The sequence below is a fragment of the Carassius gibelio genome, chromosome A7 (genome assembly GCF_023724105.1).
Source record: "Carassius gibelio isolate Cgi1373 ecotype wild population from Czech Republic chromosome A7, carGib1.2-hapl.c, whole genome shotgun sequence".
NCBI lineage: Eukaryota > Metazoa > Chordata > Actinopteri > Cypriniformes > Cyprinidae > Carassius > Carassius gibelio.
Genome location: NC_068377.1, coordinates 13078590 through 13104756, shown reverse-complemented (window position 1 = coordinate 13104756; position 26167 = coordinate 13078590). Strand labels below are relative to the sequence as shown.

Here is a 26167-nt window from a genome sequence, read left to right as displayed (position 1 = left end):
ACCAATGCTTACCAATGGATCTTCTGCAGTGAATGGGTGCTGTCAGAATAAGAGTCCAAACAGCTGATAAAAACATTAAAATAATCCACACGAATCCAGTCCATTAAATTAACATTGTGATGTGAAGTGAAGTAAAAAGTTGCATTTCATGCAAGAAACAAATCCATTAAAAAGGCATCAGTACCATGGTGTATTTCCTACAGTGACATGCTAACAAAATCTCCATTGCAAAACCTCATATTCAGTCTTGCTCATACACTAGATAAACACCATTTAAATACCATTTAAAAACCTGCTCGCCTTTTCTGTCTTTCTGTCAGTTTACACACAGTCCTACCTGGTTGCCAAGCAGAGGTATGTGAATCTAAGGTACATTACTCCGATTCGAAAATAAAGAGCAAGAGAGAGAAAAACTTTTCATCTGCTCATTAAGATACCACTACATAAATTAGGCTAAGAAGACAATAAATATATACTACTCATCCTTAATTATAATTAGAGAGAGATGTTTCTGGGGTAAATAATTATTACATACAGTAAGGTGGAAATTGTTAGTAATTAGGAGGAGACTCTGGTGCAAGCAGAGATAATTAAGTCTGCACTGCTTAAATAATTGCACAGTGGTTAACGTAGAATGCTGTGTTGCAATTGTAGTCCCTTCAAATCAATGTAATTACATTAACCCAAGCAACACAGTTAACCCCTAACGTAATGTAGAACACAACTCCTTTACCCATTATTATCTGCTTGTTCTTAAAGCGTGGGCGTGGGTGATTTGATACTTTATGTCATTTGTTTTTATCATTCTCTATTACAACTGTGGTTTTGCAATGCTTTATCTGTCTGCTCATTTGATTAAGTAAAACATTTATTCAGCAGTTAGGGCTGTATCCAAAATCACTCCCATTTAAAATTCCCAGTGTAAGTCCACTAATATATTTCACTTGAAGGAGTAAATGAAAAATAATTGAGGCAATTTGGATATCGAGTGCATTTCATTCAGGAATTTCATGTGAGGACAAAAGAATTCGCCACACAGATTTCACAATGGGTTCAAGAAACAAAAAAAAACAAAAAAAGACCCACCTGCTTGGTTTGAAAATGTCTTCTGTGTGATCATACATCACTACACTGTTGACTATTTTTACTTGTGAAATTTTGTGAATATGACACTTTTATTGGATTATGTGTGATCTGTCAACTAGGACCCTCAACAAGGGAGGGAATTAAATGTCATGTCTTTCATATCAGACCACAGAATTGCTTGCTTCTATTTCATATAAACGCAACTGCCACCAAATCAGATGCAGTAAAAACTAATATTTCAGTGTTCGTCTTGTTATTAGGAGCATTGTTTCTTTTTGGAAGCATCAAGATAACATACAGGGAAAGTTATAAATAGTCTGCGATGGAATGGCCATCCATTCAGGTCATCCGTGAGATTCATAACATGCAGCATCCCCGTGACCCTACCCAGAGGACGAGCAGAGCATAAGCAGTTTGGAGAACTTTACATTTTAAGGTGCTGTATGTAGGATTGTCACCAAGTGGTGGAACAAGGTATTGCAGTCCAATTTCAAAATATTGGAGATGGCTTTTTCATCCGGCCCCTCCTCCTCATTCTTGATGCACGAGCTGGTTTCCAATTGATAATGAATGAAATGAAATACGCTGTGATTTCTGCCAACTGGCAACACGAGGTGACGAAGTACAATTGGGTAAACTAGAAGTGGCAAGGGTTTCAAAAAACAAAACAGAGACTGATATTCTGGTATTTTTATGCTTTAGTAGTGTAAAAGAACTTACATACAGCACCTTTAAATCATTATTTCATGTCCAACTATTTACATGAAGTGGCCCTGATCACAATATATATATATATCGTCGCTGTCCGATGAAAACCACGTATGTCCATTTTGCCGATTTTGAGATTTTTTGACGGATTGAATGTCCAGGTTCATTTCCGTATACAGTATGCTTCACATATCTAAATGGCCAATGAAAAGTTGTGAAATCATGTCATCTGATTTTCACGTATATCCATTTGGTGTCAAAGCTGTCAATCACGCCGCGTATCTCCCGCCCTGTGGAAGCATCTCGCCGGTCTCGTAAAGTTTCATCGAAGCTCAGCACTGGATAGCCGAATAACACCGTGAGGTAAAGTAAATAAACATAGCCTGGTGAGACAATGACTTTCCTTCATCGAGGTAAACGTTTCCCCCCTGACGCCAGACGTACGTACGGTGTACATTTTAGGACATCCTCAGACCTCAGTCATCAAATGAAAAGGCGTCATGCCACAGACTAAAAGGCTTCAGTCATCGGACAAAACGGCATCGCGTCTCTGACTGAAAAGCTTCAGGTCTCAGGAAAAACGACGTCAGGTGTCAGGTGTCATACAATTAACGTTAACATCAGACGAAACAGACTCAGAAAAAAAGTCATCAGACAAAACGGACTCGGACAAAGTGTCATCAGACGAAACGGACTCAGACAAAAAGTCATCAAACGAAAAGGACTCAGGTGGAGAATCGCGTTGCCCCGCCCCATGTGACGTCACACGCACGCCGTTCACAGGAAGTAGTAATGGTTGATTGATGGCAAAAGGAGGTAAGCAGCGTCTGATATTTTATATTTTATTCAAATGTTACACTAATTAAGTTATATAGGGAAGAGAACATGCTTTTCGAGAGTATTGTGTGCACGTTTAAGAAGTTAGTTAGCCATATTGCAACTAGCCAGCTTTTATTTTGGCCAAGTAGTAAAATTACCCTTACGAAAAAAAACATGATTTTACTATCAAAAACCACAAATAAATAAATAAATAAATAAATAAAACACATGGTCGATATAGTTAAATCATGGTATCCACAGATTAACCATGGTTTTGCTACTCACCATAGTTTAACCATGGTGTTTGTAGTAAAACTGTGGTTATACAAATGGTACGTTAATCATTACACTAAAAAAACAATGTTACTACACTTTTACTATAATAAAACCACAATGCATTAAATATAGAAAAACTGTTGTTTCATCTCATAAATAATTATAACAATTATACGTATAAAACTTATACTTATTTAACTTTATAATGGTTTATAAGTCTTATATCGTGACATTATTTATTTAAAATATATACAGTATCTTACTATCTTATTGATATTACAATAAATATTGTTAAAATTAAAAGTGCCATATTACACATTCATCTAATCAGATATTTGATATGTTGGTTGTTTAAGGAAAAATAATATTTTTATTTTCATTATTATTGTTGTAATTATGTATAGTGGTATTTGCCTGCTTTGAGTAAAGTAACAAAACAATAATGCCAAGATATGAGACTTGTATTATATCTAAGGGAAACATTCTATTGTAAGTTAAGTGGATGCATTATATTCATTGCGTATTATAAATCATAATCTTAAATGCTATAACCACAAATAAGTAAACATTATAACACATTAAAACTGTTGTTATGATTACTCATGAGATGATATGACATATTACAAAGTTTTTTTTCTAATACATTATGCATTCATCATAATGCCATAAGAATTCTCTTATAATTTGTTTTAAATACGGGCTTCATAGGAAGTGTTACCGTTAAGTTTAATCGATAATGTACTTCTTCACTGATGTTATACAATATCCTTATACAAATGGAAAAAAAATGTTTACAGCATCTAATGCTTTTATCTTGGAGTGAAACACAACTAAGAAGATGAATAAAATCAAGTGAGCCACAGAGATGGCATCGTCCAAGAGCACAGGCATGTATTTTTCTTTTTTCTGCATTGGTAAGAAAACTATTAACTCAAAGAAAGTATATGTAAACATTTAAACATCATATACTAATAATGAACAAGAGTGCAGATTAAGTAACAAATATATAAATGAAAACCACCCAAGATCAGTAAACAATCTTTAACTATTACTGTATTCATTTTACATTAAGGGAGTTCATCCAGAGGCAGCGAGTGAACTTTGTGTCCTGAAACCAGAATCAGTTGGGAAGAATGGAACCAAGTCTACCCAATTAAAAGGCTTACACAGGTAATTCACAACTCTGTTTGTGTGTGTGTGTGTGCGCACAGCTATAGCTTAATGTCTTCATGACTCATCATTTGTGTTCATTTCTTTAGGTCCCCTTCCAGATGCTGATGTCTTGGCTTCTGGTGCAAAACTACGTCAGATTAATCCCAAGCCTTTGCTGCCGCAAATACTTGAGGGCATGTCAAAAGTAGAGTTGTACCTCTTGGCAGTCCACTTTCATTCCAGTGTCCCCGTATAGCTGCAGGTGTTCCTGATCTTAATTTCCCCCCACTACCTGTGCTTGGTTTTCAGTTTGGCTGTAATTTTAAATTTGGCCAGACGGACGAGTGCATGATCCATCTGAAACATTCGTTTGGACTAGTGGAGGTAAAAAGCACCTCTGCTGAAAACATTGCTCAGGTTCCATTTATGAAAATTCAAAGAGGACTAGCCAAACTTAAAGAGACCCATAAGTACTACTGGCAGGTACAAGGTCAGACTGCAGTGACTGGTCTACACTGGTGTGACTTTGTGACTGACACACAATCAGATTTCATAATACAGATGATCTGGCGAGATGATGCCTTCATAACATCAATGAAAGTACTGTTATAACGTTTATCTGGATGTGTATCTTTCAGTGGTATGAATGGACAGATTCTGTTCATATTATAGTATGAACCTAAGATTTATTTTTACATTCATAGTAAATATATACTTTATGTAGTTGAGTAGTATGTAGCATATTTTGTAGTAGATCTTTGATAACATATTAGATACATCACAAATTATAACAATAAATATATTGTACTTGCTATTAATTAGATAAATGTACATACCAAGGTGAATACTTTTTGTATGAAATCTTCTGTAATGTATATGATATGCATATTCTTTTACTACTTGCGTATATTTACATTTGATACATTGTGTGATATAACAAAGAAGATTTTTTTCATGAGTTTTTATAAAAATACTTTTCATTGTCAACTATTTCATTGTGTCTGTGAAATTATTTTCAGGGACATTTTATTTAAATAATTTCATTATACAAAATATACAATTTTACATTACAATAAAAAAAGGAAAAACACATTTAATGGTGGTAGGTATGCATTGCAACTAACTGAAAAGGTAAAAAAATGTAATAAATAAAAAACTACTATCAAATGTTAACACTGTAACACTACTATTGTAATAATATAGATTCACTGCTCAAGAAACATTGGTCCCTGATAATAAACCATAAAACAGCAATTATGCCAGATCTGATTAATTCTTCCTGACAAGGTGAGTGGCACAACAGAATCCCAGATGTGTATTTCCTTGACCCTTCGAATCACTCTTTCCACCAGAAGTCTGAGGCGTGCAGTGGTCCTGTGTTTTTTCACAGTCCTGTTTGCTGAACTGCTTGGCACATTTGAAAGGTGGAATGATCCGTCTAGCACCAATACTGGAGAGCATATATTCAATAGTGAACCCCTTGTCTGCCATAACCACATCTCCACTGCACCACACAGAGCTACCCCAACCAGACCTTTGAATGTGGTAGTGCACTTATAACTTCAGAGTGGAGTTTCAGTGATGTAGGGCTTTCACAGCAGATTTCTGTACAGTCCAGGATGACATGCAGGTTTTGATTGAACGAACAGTAATTCTCTGGCATGGAGGAGCTTATTTGTTGCCTGGAAATCTAAATGGGTAGTGAATCCAGGTAATCGTCCTGCTCAGCATAGCCACGCTTACCCAGAAAATGTCAGCGATAACTTGATTGACTGAAACAAACAAATATATATTTAATTATAAGACAGAACCATTGTATTTACAAAATCATTTAATTCAACAACTGGTGTTAGACTCATACAGGTATGTTATAATTAGACCAAGATTTCAATCTAATAACTTGAAAGAATTTGCTTTACCAAGACGTAAAGTGACCATGGTTTTATTATAGTAAAAGTGTAGTAACATGTTTTTTTAGTGTAATGATTAACGTACCATTTGTATACACACAGTTTTACCACAAACACCATGGTTAAACTATGGTGAGTAGCAAAACCATGGTTAATCTGTGGATACCATGATTTAATTTTGTGTGTGTGTGGTTTTTTTTATATATAGTAAAATCATGTTTTTTTCGTAAGGGTAATTTTACTACTTGGCCAAAATAAAAGCTGGCTAGTTGCAATATGGCTAACTAACTTTTTAAACGTGCACACAAGACTCTCGAAAAGCATGTTCTCTTTCCTATATAACTTAATTAGTGTAACATTTGAATAAAACTGTTAAAATATAAAATATCAGACGCTGCTTACCTCCTTTTGCCATCAATCAACCATTACTACTTCCTGTGAACGGCGTGCGTGTGACGTCACATGGGGCGGGGCAACGCGATACTCCACCTGAGTCCTTTTCGTTTGATGACTTTTTGTCTGAGTCCGTTTCGTCTGATGACTTTTTTTCTGAGTCTGTTTCGTCTGATGCCTAACGTTAATTGTATGAGACCTGACACCTGACGTCGTTTTTCCTGAGACCTGAAGCTTTTCAGTCAGAGACGCGATGCCGTTTTGTCCGATGACTGAAGCCTTTTAGTCTGAGGCATGACGCCTTTTCATTTGATGACTGAGATCTGAGGATGTCCTAAAATGTACACCGTACGTACGTCTAGGAGTGACAAAATTACGGTAGGACTGTGCAAACAAAGTATCTGTCTAGCATTACCATGTCAGTGTTAGGGGTGTGACGGTTAGTATATAACCGTGAGTTGAACACCGTCATTAGAACTTTATAACCGCCAAAACCGTGTCACTAAAATATTTTTTACAAACATTTTTTATCAAAAATTATTTTCATTTTTTAGATAGGATCATCAGATGCGCAATATATCGGGAGACATGGTTTTTACCACTTAATGAAGTTTTGTAAATCGTCAGACATGATATTTACCACTTCATTTAATTTTGCTTTGTAGAAAACCTTTCTTAAAAACGAATTTCGTTTTGAACAAATTTTATCTTAATTTTAATAGATGTTTCATCAACCAATTGCATGTATTTTAATAAATAAAAAGCAAATATAGCAGACAATGATAACCGTGACATGGAAGCACTGTGAACTAGAGCGCATCTCATTGTAAATGAAATTCAGCGTAGGCCTATGCCTCATACTCTAGCATTAAATGTTTTTGCTGCATCTTTTCCAGAACAGACAATTGCTTTTTTTTTTTTTTTGCGGCTCGCATCAGCAAAGCATAGACCGCAAAACAATCAGCGGATGGCGGGCGGGTGCGGCTTTGAAATTTGCTAAAAAAAACTTTGGCTCGGATGATGAGTTTTGTGACAGATCTCCTTAATAAACGGAGGTCTGAAATCTCTGCCCCTTTACCGATCAGAGCGCGCGCTGAAACGGAGTTAACCCGCTATCTCCAAGATCAACCAATTGACTCTACGGCAGATCCACTAGCATGGTGGCGAGACAATATGAAACAAAATGAAACACGCTATGCCCCCCCCCCCCCCCCCCCCCCCGACGGTTATGTTATGAACCGTCACATTTGACTCACGTCATAACTGTCATCACCAATTCTGAAACCGGCACACCCCTAGTCAGTGTATTGATTCATTGTCACTTCATAGTTTGCAAGAGACATTTAATAAATTTATAATTAATATTAAATAAACTAAGCGTATTTAATAAACTAAGACGTAGGCTATTTAATAAACTGAGCGTATTCATCTGTCAATATGAAACGTGACTTGGCCATTCTAATTAATGATCGGAAGAACGCGTATCGACCACCATTACTGTAAAATATGCACGTATGTCCATTTAAACTCAATTTTGGTCAAATGTGGATTATATCATTACACTGGCAAGAATATGGTTACATGTAAAGATGCCGTACCAAGTATGACAACGCTACATTCAACTGCTTTTGAAATACAGTGTTTTTTTCACTTCCTGAAAAGTAACCGTTTTGGACATACGTGAGTTTCATCGGGCAGCGACGATATATATATATATATATATATATATATATAATAAACAGTTGACTAAAATATCTTTCACTTATTTGCTTTATATTTTGGATAAAGTGTACCTTAAACAACCTTGTTTCGGAATTAAATTAGTACATCTTACTCAAACTCATATAAAACTCTACTTATAAGAATTCAAAATTTAAAAAAATTGCAAATATGACCTTCAACCACTAGTATGGGCAAATGTCAATGGCTTTCTGTCAGTCCAAACTGTCTTTCATTGTTTGGAGGGTGGATTTCAAATCCTGAGGCCTTCACGTGCAGGATATTTCCACTCGGTGTTCCCAGATATAGATGCTTTCGGGATCCACACTGGTCAGTTCAATCAAACCCTTGTGCCCTGGGTTTTGCCCAGAGAGCTTTCTTAAAATAAGGTCAGCAGACCGTCAGAAAGAACAAAACCTATAGCATTCCCATACAATGGGGCTTCCGCCGGACAGACCATCAATGTTTCAGCTTTGTCTTGTCACTGCAGGCTAGGACCGCAACTCCAGCTGAGAGCAGCGGCAATGACCTGACAGCCAATAAACACTTTCACCAGTTTCCTCTGCCAGTACAATGCTAAGGTGACGCATTAAGCCCCATAAAATATTTGTAGGCTCTGTGTGCTTTTTAACAAGCATTTTGAGTGTTAACAGGCCTGATCTGAGATACTACATCAAATACATGGTACACTAAATCAAACGTGACTTTTGTCACCTTTCAGATAAAACACACAGAGAAGGGTTGTAATCTGTTCGGTTAAAAAATGACATGAGAAGGTTATCAGTCGGTGCAGTACCGCCTCAAGCAATCGAGAAAAATAAAAAGAATTTATAGAAGCAAAAGTCTGAATTTGAACCAAGATTGTGAAAAGGCAGAGAGGGGTGGTTTAAAAGGAGAACAGGCTGTTATGAAGGTTAGTGATTGAGGTTAGCAACTATGACAGGCCTATTAGCTCTAACATCTCCACCTGCTGACACATCACTGCCTAGCAGCAGTGAGTGAATTAGATTTAACATCACATCCAGCTGCCACACACCTCCCGTCCCCCTCAACCCAAACCTGAATTATGAAGAGCACAGGTTCCAGCAGCGGCAGGCTGTTTCTTTCTCCCGTGTGCAATAAAAGCTGATTAGAGTTGAAACAGTTGACCGGTCCTACCCTCTTTCACAGCTGCTGGATTAGAGGCTGAAGCCCATCATCTGTGAAATGAAATTTCAGACGGTCGAACAGGGACAGTCTGAGGTGCGGAGTGTATGCATGCTAGTGTTAGAGGGTTAAAGGGGCCACCAAAACACAATACGCAAGGTCACACATCACAGCTAAAACGTTCATATGAAGACGATATCATTTATCAGCCATGCGGTAACAGGACACACTCTGCAAGGTATGAATCCCAGTTCTTACATGGGTCCGAATCACACAAATATGAAGATCCAGCATTTTGCTAACTGCTGGTTTTAGAGCATCAGGCAATGGAAAACACCAATAGATTTACATTTAAACCAAACTTAAAATCAATGTTCCTCAACTAATTTCACAGAAATTGCTAGTAAATTTCAAACAATTACAAAGAAACGGCAAGTAACACTGAATTAAACATGGAAGTAGACGAACTGAAATAGTGTTTCCTTGTAAAACGTACTTCAATCACGTTTTACTGATGACTTCAAAAAAAAAAAAGTGACAAAAGTGAACAAAGTACAGAAAACATAGTAAGTCTACTCTTGAAATGTCAACATAATTTAAACCTAATGCTTCAGATTTACCAATGGACAAGTGCTACACTGTAAAAAATGACTGTGATTTTAACGGTAAAAAACTGTGAAAATGCTGCAGTACAAACCCGTTTACTGGTTAACGGTAATTTCCTGTAAACTTTACAGGGAAAAACCGTAAACTTACGCTCCCAGAATTCTCTGCGTTGCATTTTTGAATTTGATGTTTTTTCTTTGAAATAACTATGTTTCTTCTTAATTTTTTCTCATCTGTTATGTTTATTAGGTTTGTATGTTACATAAAATGTTGTTAAATTAATGTTTATTGCATATTTCAGTTTAATGAGTCTCACCATGATGGTGTTTAGTGCTTGTGTGAATGACACTGTGCACCTTCTATGTATCTTATTATTTAAAAGCTGCTTGTGATGGGCTTTGTTTTACCATGTGACTCTCTCATCACCACCTGCTTTTGGTGGTTACCAGTGTAATACAAAGGTACAAAACAGATTTCAGTGCTTCAGTAAGTTCCTATACTAACATTATATCAGTTAAATTATGGTAGTGATGGGATTTATGGCTCTTTGAGGGGATCCGGATCTTCGCGATCCGTTCCTTTCAAAGAGCCGTTCAAAAGAATGGCTCTTTTGGCTCTTTTTAAATATTTAGTCAGTTTTAAGAAGCCAGCTTGGGAGCATCTCAGTTTATCCTGGAAATAATCACTGGGAGGTATTATGAGGTGAGATTTGTAGTCAAATAATTAAACCTCAGATATCACACACCAATATCTGAGTTTGAATTATTCTGAAATATTGATTATTACCTCATTTCTCATGTGTCGACTATATTCCATAGGGTTGCACAAATCCCTCTGCTTAGACAGTGACATCATTATTTTGATTTACCTTTAGTACAAAGTGTGTGTGTGTGTGTGTGTGTGTGTGTGTAAAACTACGTTGACTTATGTTATTCATACAATACCTACTCACAAATAAACATAAAAAACAAAGCCGGCTGCAATGAATTTCTGTGCAAAACAGCTTTTACTACAAACACTTCCACACAAGAACATTGTTATCACACAAGAACATTTTGATAGAAAACTAATTTTTTTTTTAAGTAGATAAAATTAGAATAAATAAAATGGAAATGTCTACATACTACATACTATTACTACTGTAAACTTTGCAAATAGGACATCAGCCCCTTCAAGTCAATGAACAATAACAAAGTGGGCTGCAATGAATGTCTGTGGAAAACAGCTTTTAGTGAAACATTTCTATACAAGTACAGTATCACAAAAGAACATTTTTAATGATTTTAAAATAAGTTTTAAATGAACACAAAATGCAATGTAAATGCATGCACAACTAATAACTAATATCATCACGCTATAAAGGGTTGGCCTGCGCTGGGTGCGCCCCTCCCCCTATAACTGTTCTGTCTCCTGGCGGAGCTCATTTGTATGAACACGCATAGGAAAAAAGAACGATAGAAAGAACGGCTCCTCTCCAGTCGCGACTCGGCTCCCATCGTTCATGTTTATGAGCCGTTCAAAAGAATCGGTTCGTTCGCGAACTGTATAAAGTATAATATAAAGTAAAACCGTTAAACCTACAACAGTGTAACTGTATTTTTTACGGTATAAAACCGTTAAACCAAAAATGGTTTTACCATATTTTTTACGGTATAATTCTGGCAACCACAGCTGCTGGTTTTTTACCTTATATTTTACGGAATATTTTTAACAGTGTAAAACATGAACGGATGACAGCTGCAGGGTTGCCAGATCTGCACATCAAAAATCTAAAATTGTCCTATACCAAATATAAAAACTTTAAATATGACATGCACACTCTACTACTGTCACTGTTATGTATTACATACAACTGGAATACACTGTGCGGCTGTATACAGTATGTTTTCCTAATATCTTGACAGCAGATGAACAAATTCCTTCGGTGGGGATGGCAATCTTTTATTTTAGAACCATTTCAAAATTAACTATTTACAGATTATAATCTAAAATTTGAATTTCATCGCTGGCCTGTAGATGACATCATACTTTTTAATAACTAGCAGCAATTAGAGACCAGTCAAACTGTTACCATGGAAATGAAAGCAGACAGGCTCCTTTGTCCCAGTTTTTATAAAACTCTCCTTTCTCATTATCAAGCACAGTTTTGTCATTGGTAGAATATACATTGGATGTAATGAAATACTGTATTTCTATAGAAGCATTTTTGTCAAATATAATTGAGACATTTAACCTGTGGGTAAAAAAAGAAACCTGTGACAATAGTTTAATAGTAGCCCATTTTCTATAGGAAAACAGAAAATTTGTCAACCTAAGACAGTTGTTCAGTGTCTCTTATTATCTTCCACATTGAACCACTAAACTTCAATAACGAAACTTTGCAACAGAAGATTTGCGAAAGAAAAATAAATGAAAATAAACAGTTTGAAATTGCACTAAATTATTAAAGGCTTTACTTTTTTAAAATCTAAACATCTAGTGTAATAATGTAAAACATTTAGTTAATCGGACCCAGATTTAAGAGTTTTTCTTGTTTTATTTCAGATATTTTTTTTTTTTTTTAAGTATACTGCACAATCAGTGTGTTATTCCACATTTCCCTTGATTGTAAGCTTCATCCATGATGCATCACATCTTAAATAGATATACAAGTTCAATATCAAAATTTCAGCATATTTTTGTAATTAAATTTGCATTAATACCGAGCACATTCTTGTAAACTAACTGCATAACAACTGTAAATAAGAATGTTATAACTGACAACACATGAATAAATCACAAGCAGGACTGCAAAAGTGTGTTATGTAGTGGACAGTGATAATGAGGAAGCATTCATAATGATCCAATTAGATTCTGAGATGTTAAGAAAACTGATTTACAAACTTGCTGATTTTGAGATAATTATTCAGTACATGCACATATTTGGAGATTAAACAATATAAAAATAAGGCATTTAGGTTGAGCATATTGAAAGCAATACTCAAAAATATTTCCCTTTACTCTATATCTGAAAAGACACTTTAAAAGAATATGAGGCACAAGTTACATAAAGTGCAACAGTTGCTCTTTTTATAAGTCTATGCTAAACTCCATAGCTGAGGAAAAATCTGTTGCAAATGCTTGATTTCCTTTTATCGTTTCTTTTTCTGCAAAGGTAAGAACCTCAAAGGTCACTTCATTTTTTTATTATAAAGACATTCAATGCACTTGTTATCTGTAATAATGATGATATGAATGTATACTTGAGTATTTTGGCCCTGGGTGTATTAGTCACCTTTCACATCTTTCTGTACTTAGAAAGACTGTGATTTGAGGAAAGGAGGGTCCCAAACCTCCTGTTTTTGGATAAAAGGTAGGGTGCTTGCCATAAAGTGCATTGTGTAATAACTGAGAGGGGGAATGATTTATTTGGGCAGGTCAGTACAGGTCACTGAGGCCTGCTATTTTCCGGGCCTTCTGCATCAGGGCTCTCAACTGGAACTGTTTTCTGGAGAGAAGGCGCACATGCTGCACACAACAGAATACTCTGTTAATATAAATATTCAAATACTGTGCTTTACACAATGCTTAACAAAATAATGCAGTCGAGACCAACCTTAAGAAAGACATCCAAGTCAATGACATCTTTGCGTAATGCTTCACCCAAGTAGAAGATTGTGTCTTCGATGGCGTTTTCTTCAGCGTAGAGGTTCAGAATCTGCTTATAAAGGGGAGCAGTGGGCACAATCACATCATCAATGTCATTGTTCTCAGACTGCTTCTCCATTTTTCCCAGAGCAACAGTCAGCTCCTCATCTCTCTGCTTAAGGAGATCAATGTTTTTGTCCACGTCAGCCTGCAATTCAACGGAAAGAACATCATTAATGTTATGTATCTTATAAAACATTAAAAACATTGCTTCCAGGCCTTGTTAAAAACAGTGACTTACTAGAGAGCATGAGTCATGATTAGCTCAAGTATCAACAAGAAAACAGGGTATAATTCAAAATGTTACAAAGTGTCTCTTGTACCATCTCCAGGTCTAGTCTGTTCACCATCTCCTCCAGCTTCTGGTGGCCTCTCTTTAGGTCCTCCTCTGTCCTCTTCAGAGCGTCCAGCTCCGCCTGTGCTCGATCCATCTCTTCTTTCATCCGCCGGCGCAGCTTGTCACTGACTGCAGACACCAAAGACGCACGGATTGTGTCCTCCCCGATGGTACCATCACGGGTGGGTCCTGAAACACACCCAAAATGTTTGCAGGTGTTCCAAAGTACAGTTTTTATGTACACTACTGTTTAAAATCTTGGTCAGTAAATTTTCCAGTATCCAGTGCTCACTAAGGCTGCATCAAAACTACAGTAATAACAGTAATAGTGTCAAATATTTTTACTATTTAAAATAACCGTTTTCTTTTTTAATATGTTATTTTATATATTTCTTCCTGCATTAAATCTCTTGATCATTACTCCAGTCCAAAGTATCACATGATCCTTCAGAAATCTTTCTAATAAACTGATTTGGTGCTAAAGGAACATTTCTTATTATCACTGTTAAAAACAGTTGTGATGCTTAAAGGGATCATCGAACTGAAACTTGTGTTGGCAGTGTGTGTACACAACCACCCTATAATGATAAAAATGCTCACCCACTGTAGTGATAGAAGACACTGGGGTGTAGGGAGAGGAGCCTGAGGTAGTGGGGTATCCTTGGACTGCTGCAGAATAAGGGTAGCCCTGAAATCCACTGACAGACAGAAATTATATATATATATATATATATATATATATATATATATATATATATATATATATATTAGTAAAATCTCTTTTTTTTTTTTTTGTAAAATTTCTTTACACAGCAAGGTTTAACACAATATTCTGTCCCATCTCTTTATATACACTTCAGTCACAAGCCTGTTAGTGATCTAGCATAGTTATAACTTTTCATTAGTAGTAAAAGTGTTGTTAAACTGGACAAATATGACTCATTTTACATGTCCTTTATCCTAGTAATATCTAAAAAATATCACAAGAATGCAATTAATTCTTCAAAGAAGGAAAACACAATTTTATTCATGATTGTATTCATTATAGGAACTCTCATTACTCTTGCATGAGCACCTCCAAGTGACAATTTCTAACTAGATCTATCCTGATTATATTCTGGCTAAGCCTTCATTCCAAAAAAAAAAAAAGATTGAATGCATTAGATTGTACATCTATTAAGAAAATGTATTGCGAATGAAAGACATGTTCGTTTTTTCCTCCTATTCTCTTGTGTAAATGCTGGAGATATTCACTCAAACCAGTGAATATTTATGCTAATTCTGCTTAATAAAACATTTCTACACACATCCTTCACATTGTTTCATATACGCACAAAACTAGGTTTTATTTTCACGACAAACTTGTGGTGCTTTTACCTGTACTTAGATTTACAGAATGCTGCCTAGTATACAAATAAATGTCTCTTTGCAGAAAAATATATAAATATATATATATATATATATATATATATATATATATATATATATATATTTTTTTTTTTTTACAAAAATACAGTAAAAAGAGTAATAGTTGAATAAAACAACCGTTTTCTGTTTTAATTAAAAAAAACAAAAACAAAAAAAAACATACTGCTTTTGAATGTTAGTGTCTGTATGTAAGAATTGAGTTGATCACATGGCCAAGATTTGTGCTTGGCACACTGAAAGCACTTACCCTGGATTGGAAGAGTGACCTTGACCATAAGGCAACCCTGGTGTGTTTGGCATGTAAGAAGCTGGAAAAATGTTTATACAAATGTTGCATAAACTTTAAAACGAGATCAAAAATATTGCATTGAATCAAAAACATCAGACGCAAGTCTACGCTCACAATTAGGTGGGCCTGCTGCTGGGAATGCTGGGTAAGATGCCTGAGTGGTGGGCCGTGAGAAAACTGGTGGTTCCTCTCCAAACACAACAATCATCACCTGGATCAGTCCTAACAAATCAGACTGGAGCTAAAAAAAAGAAAAACAAAACAAAAAAGGGTGGTTTATGTCATCCTACATTAAACAGACAAAGACAAAAAAAATTATAATAATAATAAATCACACAGGTTTCCATTCATGCAGGTATGGGAGGTAAATCTTTCCATTGGCATCAACATGTTTCCCTGTTTTTATCATCATGGCACTTGTGGGTTTGACAAAACAGATGGGAGGGTTGTAGGGATACGTGTCCAGAAGCCACAGGCAGATGGGAATGTTGTACACATTTCCTATTGAAGAGAAAAATATTAAATAGGAAAAAGGGTCCAACATAAAGAAATGACTCATCTGGAAACAGCTGGATTGCTAAATGGGTCTGAGGAATGAAGAAACTCAAACACTTCTTGAAAGCAGTGCTGTCTATACCTCTGAAGCTTACTGGCACTGTTCCTGTGAGACTCAACAGCTCTTTGGTGGAGCCATCATTGAACACTGAAATAAAGAAAACTGAATGAGTGCAGGGCAATTACATGCCTGTATATTTACAGTACGATGGAACTGATATCATTCAGAAAAATCAGAGGACAAGACACAACATTTACACAGCTTGTGGCAGAGTTTATTCATAACACAAAGCCATTTAAAGCAATCATGTGGATTATTGTGATGTTTGAATTCTCATTCTGATAGCACCCAATCACTGCAGAGGATCCATTGGTGAACAAGAGATGTGATGCAAACCTACATCTTGGATGGCCTGAGGATGAGTATATTTTCGGCAATTTTTTCATTTTTGGGTGAATTATGCCATTAAGTAAAGCACATGTTTAAAAAAAAAAAAAAAAGAGCCCCACCGATACATAGGTTTGCCTATATTATCGGCCAATATTAGCCTGCCTGAGATATATCGGTATCAGCGAATATGCCGATATGACAATTTTCTTCTTTTTTTTAACAGAACATTTAATACAGATTAAATGCTTCTGAGTTGTGTAATTACTTAGTATGTCCAGCAGAGCGCGCTGCATTGTTTGCTACTGGTTTTAGGCCCTTGTCCCAAATGGCACACTCCAGACTTGTGGACTTCCTCAGAGTCCTCACTTTGGTGACATCATGTAGTGCATAGCTATAGGGCATATAGTCCACAAGGGGGCATATAGAGGTATTTTTGGGACAGACTCGATCGTCACGCCGGAAATAACGGTTTGGTATGATCTGGTTGCTTTTGCTTATGCCACCTGGGCATTAGACCAAAAGTCCACATGAAGTGCGCCATTTGGAACAGGGCCTTAGTGTAGATATGCGCGGATGAGGTTAAACTTCACATGAGTCCGCAGCTGCAATTAAATTATCTGCTATATATATATAAATTGTTATATTTGTGTTTCTTAGGTTATTAAGAATAAGTGAATTTTACTGTTAAGTGCACTTATGTCAGACTCATTTTGAATAATAAAAGTTTGTTAAATTGTTAAATACCCTGCCGCCATTACATAGGCCTATGTTTGTCACATCTTTATAAGTGTTTGAGCACATTTGAGTTATCATTGCAATGTATATACTGTATTCTATTCTATATACAGTACAAGTCAAAAGTGAAGTATGTCCAAACTTTTGAATACACAGTACTATAATATAATATAGCCTACATATCATACATACACAAGAATATCATCCGAAATATACTGATATCGGTCTTTTTTACTCCCTAATATCGGTATCACCCCCCAAAAAATACATATTGGTCAGGCTCTAAAAAAAATAAATCAGGGAAGAGTGGGGTAAGTTGTGTCATGTCAAGGGGTAAACTGAGACCTTAGGGGGGAAAAACACTATGACATTCCGGGTCTTGCTTGGCAGCACAATTTTCTGTTTCTTCAACAGATCTATAAAACAGTCATAAGAAGGTGTAATATTCACAATACTTCAAAGCGGTGCAATATATATTTATGCATTTTTTTTTGTTGAAGGAATACTATTCTGTTTTTGAAGTATCACAAACTTCTTTAATACATAAATTTGTGGGGGAAATCCTTCATAATTTACTTTGAAATGTGGGGTTCGTTTTGAAAGTACTCCATATTCTTAAAACATCAAGGTACAATGAGACTTATGTAACATTATTTCCTTTCTCAAGCATCTGACACATTTCTCTACAGCCACCACTTTAGTAAATATGCGGTATTTAATAATTCATAACCAGTATCTCAAATAATTGATTAAACTTTGCTTTGAAATAAAAAATATTTTAATGTGGCATGTAAAAAATACATTGACATGTCAAACTTTTTTTTTTCTCCTTTTATTTAAAACAAGCTCATCACTTTTCATGCATCTCTAACACATGACGTGTTTGATGTGAACTGTATAGATAAAGCCATATGAAAAATAAGCAGGTTTGCTAGATTAAACCCATCTCCCTCACCTACTGTGCATCCAAACATTACAATGGTTAAAAAAAGTAGCTAGTTTAGGTTTGGAGGCAGGTGAAGTCTTACCGTAGTTGTCCATCACAGGTTTAAGATCTTTATAGTGAGACGCGACGCTTGTTATGTCGCGTGCGGTCAGATCCCTGTATTTATAAACCTGTTTACACAGAAAAACATAACACATATATAACATTACTTTGTAAACAGCTTCTCTAGTATGCAAGTATTAAACGTACCTTCGACAGCATTTTCCGTAGGGAACTTTCGTTGATTGCCGCCATAAAAAGACTATGAACTAAACCGACTGCACAGCGTTTATAAGCTGAATTATGCAGTTGTTGTTAAGGACGTAAATTAAAAAAAATATAACCATCGCATGCATACATAAACAAGGAAATCACGGCTAAAATACACGAAGTCTCTTCCGGTCAGATGACTAATGACGCAGCACTTTACAGCAATTACTGCTAGAATAATTTTTACACTTTATAAATTCATCTTCACGATACAGTAACCAAGTAATATGTGATTAAAAAAAAAAAAGTTTAAATGTGCAAATGTAAAATTGATGCTCAGGTAATCAAAACAACCTCTTTATTTGATTTTCTTCCTAACACAATAATAATGGTAACCACAGATCTATAACATATTGTTAAAATGAAATCCATTGTTGTCTTCACACACTAAAGACACAAAAATAAATACAAGTTATTAAAAATACTCATATTTTTAAGTGTTATTTGCTGCAAAAACCAATATGATTATTTAATACCAGAACAGACGCAGCCTTTTGGAATGCTAGCGCTGAGTTCTACAAATTCTTTTCAATAAAAAAAGAAAGAAAACATACAAATTATTTAGCAGCAGCAGTTGGCGGACGACAAGTTCAAAACAGAATAACATTGGACAGGTCACGTGTTTGTGGATTATTTTACATAATGTTAATCAGAGTGTTACGGAAAATGGCCACAACAGTATTGATGTACCGTAAAACAATATTCGGTAAGTGGCAGCAGTCTCTCCACCTGATAAACCCACATTATTCAGAGGCAGCATAGACAGTAAACCTATCAAAAAGATCTGAATGCCCACAGTATTCTGACAGAATCCCCTGAAGGTCATATCCATAGCTACTGACTTGTGATTTAAAGGGAGAATCAAAGCCGCCCATGTATGTCCTTGAGAACAATCAATAAGACTGTCTGGGAATAAAACACCAGAATCCTTACAGAAAAATCATCCAGTTTCAACCAGAAAGAGAATACACTCACTAGTCAAATGTCTACTTTACTGACATGTCAGTAAATCTGATCTAAGTAAATTAACTAGAAAGATCTTTGTTGAGATTTAAAATCTGTACTATGCAAGGAGACATGAGCTACTTTCAAGCAATCAAAAAGAGAAAGTCCAGATTGTTGCTCTTCCCTGCAATTACAAGGCCATATGTTGCCTATGAACATATAACTTAAGGTTCCCCCATATGATAATTTACAGTAAGGGTATACAGTTTTTTTCACTTTCATTTGAATTCCAGATTTAAACCTACATCTTCACTCCCTAATGGCACAAACATGGAATATTTACCTCAGAAGGGCAGAAGGGAAACATGCAGTTGATGAGTGGATAATATGGTATACGTGTAAAAGTTTCAAGCTTATGCCCTGAACATAGGAACAGCACAGTGCTTGGCAAGAATATCAACAAGGCTTTCCAGTCCAAGCTTTTATAGTAGCTTTGCATTCATTTTCCAACAAATATGAATATTCTTTGAAAAGATCTTCGTCAATCTGTCTTAAGCCAATGCGATTACCTGCAATGCATTTGTCCAATATCGAAAAATAAAAAGCATCCCATCCGGATATCTAATCAAGCCACAATTCAAAGACCCTGAGGGCCATTCAAAACCAAAAGCTAACAAAGAATAAAGTCCTTCGTTTTTCCAACCCCTTGTGCAAATCAAAGACTTAAAGGAGGTGTACCTTCTAATGGCAATCTATTGCACCTTAACCTCTGATAAACACACTGCATAAGACTAAAAGTCCTCTTTGCAAGAGAAAGCCATGAATGGTGTACATTTTATTTGCTTAGACTTGCTCTAAGCAACAAATCTAGATGTATGCTAATATAACTGATGTAGTGTTTCTCATCTCCAATCTCGTAAAGTATTTTTCTAACATCCACATTTGACAAAGCAATATGAGAGGTTATTTTCTGAGCTATTACTTCCAGTTAAGAGTAGATAGTTTTGTTTAATGTGAATATATTTAGGTGTGACAGCTTGATCCAGTTGTAGAAACTCCAGTGTTGAGACTGTTAAAATGAGGTACAACTTATTTCATCTCCAATAAAGGAGCGAAACGGGAGCATCCAAAAGAAGAAGGGCTGCCACAATAAAGAGTTCCCTTTTACACAGTCTGCTCTAAACGTCCAGCATCTGTGTTGCAGTGTTTGTGGTCTGGAAGGCTGCAGCACTCTAAAAGCCTCGTCATGCACATTCACTGCAAAGACAAGTGAAGAACGGAGTACACATGAGCAGCAGTACACAATGGCTTAGTTATCCTGGAATACTCAAAGGTTTCATTTATTGAGAACCGTACGAATATATACTAGGTTAACAAGCTTACAGGATAAAAATGTTTACCAGGTCATGACACCACACAGCGGCAGTTCATACAGCCTTGGCCATTATCATCAGGCGGGTTCAGTTTCCTCAGCTTATGCTGCCTGATTTCACGGACAAGAGTGTAAAAGGCATCTTCCACTCCCTGAATAGAAACACACACACACACACACACACACACACACACACACTAATTAGAGCTTTTCTTCTTACATTCTGGCTGTTGGTTATAGTTTATCCTGAGCTATACATGCCACCACACTCGTATAAATAAAAAGGTCCAAATGTTATTATTTTTATTTATTTTTGTGATGCAATATAAGAACCAGTTCTTAAAAGGGACATCGGCTGCCTGTTTTCCACAAGTTGGCATGATTCTTTAGAGTCTTCATGAAATGTCTGAAACATAATTTGATGAAAATTCCTCAATGGCCGTGTAAAACAACACCCTTTTTTCCTTGGCAAAAACAGCTCTGTTGACAGCGCGTCGTTTAGGAGAATGTCTCTTTATATGATAATGAGCTACTGCTCACCCCGCCCCTCTCTTCTGTGGAATGGCCTTGGGCTCCATATATGGCTTGGAGGTGGTCTTATTCAAATAGCTAGCTATCTATATAGAAACCGGCTACAAACTGAAACAGCTCGCTGGATGACAATGCTTGAGCCATAACAAACTGGCTGTGTGTTTTCAGCTTTTCTAACCTAAACCTAACTAAATGCAAAAAAAAAAAAAAATAATAATCTAAAAGAGTGAAAATGTAATCCGATGTCCTGTTTATAAAAAAATCATTTGCTCTTAGCATGAAAAACATTTGAACCTGTTGTGCAATGGAAAGATTCCACAGATTTTAGAAAAGGTTCTTCATGAAACCACAGATGCCAGAGAACCCAAAATACATAAAGAGTGCAATGCACAAAATGAAACGAGGGCAGCTTGATACTTGACAGAATTTTATAATAAGATGTTATAAAAAAATGTTTCTAACCTGTCTCGTCTTGGCTGAGGTTTCAATGTAGGGTATACCGTAGCTACGGGCGAGTTCCTGGGCTTGTCTCGTGTCCACGGTGTGCGCTGGTAAGTCACATTTATTACCCACAAGCACCATAGGCACATCATCGGAGTCTTTAACCCTCTTAATCTGTTCCCTTTTAAAAGCAACGGAAACAAAGACACACACACATGTAAATATATATATATATATATATATATATATATATAAATGTATTGTTGTACTTATACAGTTTTCATTCATTTAACCTGTACTGATGAATGTCCTCAAAAGACTTGGTATTGTTGATGGCAAAGACACAGAGAAAGCCCTCTCCGGTCCTCATGTACTGGTCTCTCATTGCACTATACTCTTCCTGACCTGCAGTATCCAGGATATCCAACAGACACGTCTCTCCATCAATCACCACCTGTTTCCTATACGAGTCCTGTGAGGAGGAACAATGCAGAAATATCCCATGTCTGTGAATTCCCTCACTGCTAAATTGATATTGCAGCAAATAATTAAATTAATCCCGTTACTGATAAAAGAAAGTGGGAACTGCAGCCTGTTTGGCCGAAACAGTGCAAATGTTTTCCATTCAGACGACATTTAGATGTTTCATGTTCATATAATATATTTGAAATTAGGGAACTTTATTCTGAACTGAGGTCTACTGAATTAAAAATCAATCAATCAATATAATAAATAAACAAATACTTATTAAATGATTAAATATGAGACAAAGGTAAATGACAGAAAATACCATGCTGATATTTGGTTTACCTCAATGGTTGGGTCGTATTCATCCACAAAGTGGTTCTGGATGAGCTGGATGGTCAGAGCACTCTTGCCCACACCACCTGCACCAACCACCACTAACTTATATTCCGTCATTATTACCTGCTACCGTGTCAGAAGCTGAGGGAAAACAAGGAACAAGGAAATTTGAGAAAAGGCAGAATTTGGGGAAATTCTGAATAAAATCATTACAGGCCTTACACTTGAAACACTGTTGGACAAATGAAAATGAGCTGACAAGGAAATAAAACATTTAAGTGAAAACAGTAAAAAAAGGGAAGCCAGTCAACATCAAGAGTTTCCTGGAGTGAAGCACTCATCCTGCCGAAAGTATTTAAAACAGATGAAATTACCCTTGTGTCGTGTGACACAGGACAAAAAGAAGAGCTATTTTAGGCTGCCAGGGGAAACTTACACAGGACTTTTCCTGAAAGTTATCTATTTGTGTTATTAGTTTCAAATGCTTTTCAAATTTCATTCCTACCAGACTTATTAGACAACCTAAAAATATCGATCCTCAGGAGAAGAGGAACTTCAAATAATCTACATATAATAGATGACCATCTATTGATATTTCCTAAACAATTTTGTTAATATTTCCTCATACATATGGAGCAGATAACATACCTATATTTAAATAACCAAAAATTGAGTACAAAAAAAGGTTATTAAACAGGTTATTATTTGCTATGGAGATCAAAAGGAATAATGGGTCATCTGAATCATTGTGAACTATTTAAAAAATAGTCAAGCCATTAGGTTCAGCTGAGCTGTATGGACACAGCATCAAGTACTGCAGTTGAAAATCTATTTTTAGCTCTTCCAACTATCATGTAGCCTTACCTGTGATTTTTTTTTTTTTTTTTTCGTTTTTACAACTTTTATAATCACTTTTATGCATCAGGTCATGCTTTGAATTTGGATTAACTAAAATCTAAAGTGTTAAAATTAGTGATCATAGGCTACTGTACCAAGGATGTCACCCTTTAAAGACGTTCACAACGCACATACACCCATACTAATACACACACACACAAACATATATATATATATATATATATATATATATATATATATATATATATATATATATATATATAAAAATATTTATATTTTTATAAATAGAAAAAAATATTCATTATCATATTTATTTTCCCATTATTGCTGGAATAATGACATCACCTTTATTGATTTGTCAGACGATGGGTAATGTAAACAACGTGGTCCTCTGGATGAGATGATCTCTGCTAGCCTTACAATAGCCTACACATAATGACAACCAAATCTATGTGATAATAAGTTTCAAAAATGTCCCTAAACAAAACCCATTAGAGAACAAAAACTAGACTTAGTCAAACGTCTCTGTTTCTTTTGGTTTAAATGCACTCACATCTCCTGAATCGACCATTATCCAAGCAGAACCCCGCTGTATATGAGTAACTGATAACCGCACAGCTCGCTACAATGTAACAAAATAGAGATGAAGTGAAGTCAGACGCGCTCACTGGTTTGACGCATTTGCTTCGTTTTTCGTGTTCACTACTGTAGTAGTAGTTCTCCAGTTTCTAGATGTTGGTGAAATGGTTTATGTCCTGACGCCAACAAAATGTTCCGTCCAGCGTCTGCAGGGCACATTTTGTTGCTGCTGTTATTCCTGCGAGACACACAGCATAGAAAGACAGCGGCTGATACTTACCGAACACACGTACGGCGCTGTTCGCTCGTCTCGACGACAGACACGCAGCACAACATGAGCACAACTCAATAATATGTCGACATCCTTCCCGCTGCTCCTCTCACACAGCGCGCGTTCTTCTTCTTCTCGCGCGGTGCAGATTCACGCAAGCAGATGCGAGCAACACAAACACTGAACAACGAGCAGCTGGTGTGGGTCGACTGATGGCCAAGCAGAGAGAGAGAGAGAGAGAGAGTGTGTGGGTGTTGTGTGTGTGTGTGTGTGTGTGTGTGTGTGTGTGTAGGGGGAAGAAAGAAGAAGAGGGCGCTTACAGCCACCGCACACGCCCAAACCCTGAGTGTCTCAGGACACACACACACACACACACACACACACACACACACACACACACACACACACACACACACACACACACACACACACTTTCTCAGCCTTACTTACAGGTGGGCTGTCTTATGTTGCAAAACACACACAAAAAAAACATCTGCTTCTCTCTTTCTTAAACAAACAAACAATCAAACTGTATTCAAAAACAAACAAAAACACTTATACATTTTGTAAATCCTACTTTGATTTATTACACAACATTGCCTATATATATATATATATATATATATATATATATATATATGACATCACCTTTATATTATATATATATATATATAAATTTCCCACGAGAAAACAGTCGATTAATGACACCCCTCCCCCAATTTAGTGTAATAATTTATTTCATCTGTATCATTATTAAATAAAAATGCCCATATAGTCAAGTTGTTGCTGTTTTTCATTTCTGTTTTTAAGTGTCTTATATAGCCTACATTGCTTTCACACATTTCAAGATAATACAGAGTGCTAAGCATGTGCGTGACAGGCTATAAATGTGTCAGTACAATGGATAGTGATTTCTTCTATTTTCATAATGTACTTAATTAAAGTAAATATTTCTCATGGCTGATGCACTGAGTGATTTATTATTTCAAAATACTCTAAGACAGTGAATACGCTTCATTTTCAAAATAGAGGTCTACTGAGGTAATTCTCCAAATGGTCCACAAGGTGGCTCTCTTTCATCTCCGTAGCCTTCAGGCTCACACTTCCAGTCGCAATATAAGCTCAAATATATTACAGACATCTATTATAGTAATGGGACTGCAGTCATCGTAAAAACAGAGTCAAAAAGGTGTAAAGAAGAATCATACAGCTGTCATTCCCACGCTAACTATCCTTGGTCTTCTTGTCTCCTCCTGCTGAACAGCAGCCAGAGTCACATGGCCTTTTGTATGACGACCAGCGCGCGTTTCATTGGCTGATTTGCTTGAAAAAGCATCCGTCGTCAAGACAACCAAGAGCCGCAGTCCCACTTCACTTGTCTGATGAGGCCTTGACAAAGTCACACAGATCCTGTTTTACCTTCCTCTTCTTGTTTCGCTCTCTCCTCTCCTGTGCATCTCAAGAGTTTATCAGAGGTAAGTCAATAGCTGTACATGTAGTGCGTTGTTAAAAACATTTTCTTGCAATGAATTGTTCTTGTTATGAAAGCTGCAGACAGGATCACACATGATGAGGGGCCCCATAAACACAATGCATGACATTTTATAATTATTTTACATGTTGCATCAGGTAAGTTAAAATGTATTTCTTTGCTTGTGCTTGATCAGCTAACAAAGTATGCGATCAAAGAATATAAATGGAAGAGTTTACTTGAATAATGGTGAACGAGTTGCTACAATTCTTTATCTCTTAAGAGGTTTGGTTTGTTAAATGCATTGTGCTTGGAGCAATTCATCTCCTCGTTTGTTTCATCCCAGTGTTCATCACTTTCAGGTTTATGCGTACCATGTCTAACAAGTGCAAGATGTTCCATT

At 36.2% G+C, this 26167-nt stretch overlaps 2 protein-coding genes and 2 long non-coding RNA genes across 9 annotated transcripts; 1 reads left to right on the top strand and 3 right to left on the bottom strand.

Moving 5' to 3' along the window:
• The first annotated feature begins 2234 nt into the window (after window positions 1–2234).
• On the top strand, window positions 2235–5031 carry LOC128016611 (uncharacterized). 3 transcript variants are annotated; one of them, XR_008184221.1, is made up of 4 exons: window positions 2235–2610; window positions 3687–3780; window positions 3966–4059; window positions 4149–5031. It is a non-coding gene; the product is annotated as an uncharacterized LOC128016611 (long non-coding RNA). The 3 variants fall into 3 exon arrangements; XR_008184222.1 differs by having other exon boundaries at window positions 2236–2610; window positions 3710–3780; XR_008184220.1 differs by lacking the exon at window positions 2235–2610 and having other exon boundaries at window positions 3209–3780.
• On the bottom strand, window positions 5032–6690 carry LOC128016612 (uncharacterized). Its single transcript, XR_008184223.1, has 2 exons — window positions 6354–6690; window positions 5032–5813 (listed from the first exon to the last, which is right to left on the bottom strand). It is a non-coding gene; the product is annotated as an uncharacterized LOC128016612 (long non-coding RNA).
• A 5050-nt stretch (window positions 6691–11740) lies between these two features.
• LOC128016608 (tumor susceptibility gene 101 protein) lies at window positions 11741–18630 on the bottom strand. 2 transcript variants are annotated; one of them, XM_052601253.1, is made up of 11 exons: window positions 18433–18493; window positions 18266–18353; window positions 17430–17653; window positions 16194–16259; window positions 15894–16057; window positions 15671–15797; window positions 15515–15575; window positions 14440–14537; window positions 13826–14028; window positions 13411–13650; window positions 11741–13322 (listed from the first exon to the last, which is right to left on the bottom strand). In XM_052601253.1, the coding sequence occupies exons 3-11, from the start codon at window positions 17440–17442 to the stop codon at window positions 13233–13235; spliced, it is 1062 nt and encodes a 353-aa protein (XP_052457213.1). In that variant the 5' UTR covers window positions 17443–17653; window positions 18266–18353; window positions 18433–18493; the 3' UTR covers window positions 11741–13232. The 2 variants fall into 2 exon arrangements, with proteins under 2 accessions (XP_052457213.1, XP_052457212.1); XM_052601252.1 differs by lacking the exon at window positions 17430–17653 and having other exon boundaries at window positions 18433–18630.
• Window positions 18631–18773: 143 nt separating this feature from the next.
• Window positions 18774–24624, bottom strand: LOC128016609 (GTPase HRas-like). Of its 3 annotated transcripts, XM_052601255.1 has the most exons (8): window positions 24303–24623; window positions 23997–24228; window positions 23789–23869; window positions 22592–22726; window positions 22075–22253; window positions 21803–21962; window positions 20838–20961; window positions 18774–20694 (listed from the first exon to the last, which is right to left on the bottom strand). In XM_052601255.1, the coding sequence occupies exons 4-7, from the start codon at window positions 22700–22702 to the stop codon at window positions 20842–20844; spliced, it is 570 nt and encodes a 189-aa protein (XP_052457215.1). In that variant the 5' UTR covers window positions 22703–22726; window positions 23789–23869; window positions 23997–24228; window positions 24303–24623; the 3' UTR covers window positions 18774–20694; window positions 20838–20841. The 3 variants fall into 3 exon arrangements, with proteins under 3 accessions (XP_052457215.1, XP_052457216.1, XP_052457214.1); XM_052601256.1 differs by lacking the exons at window positions 23789–23869; window positions 23997–24228 and having other exon boundaries at window positions 20821–20961; window positions 24303–24624; XM_052601254.1 differs by lacking the exons at window positions 23789–23869; window positions 23997–24228 and having other exon boundaries at window positions 24303–24621.
• Window positions 24625–26167: the final 1543 nt, after the last annotated feature.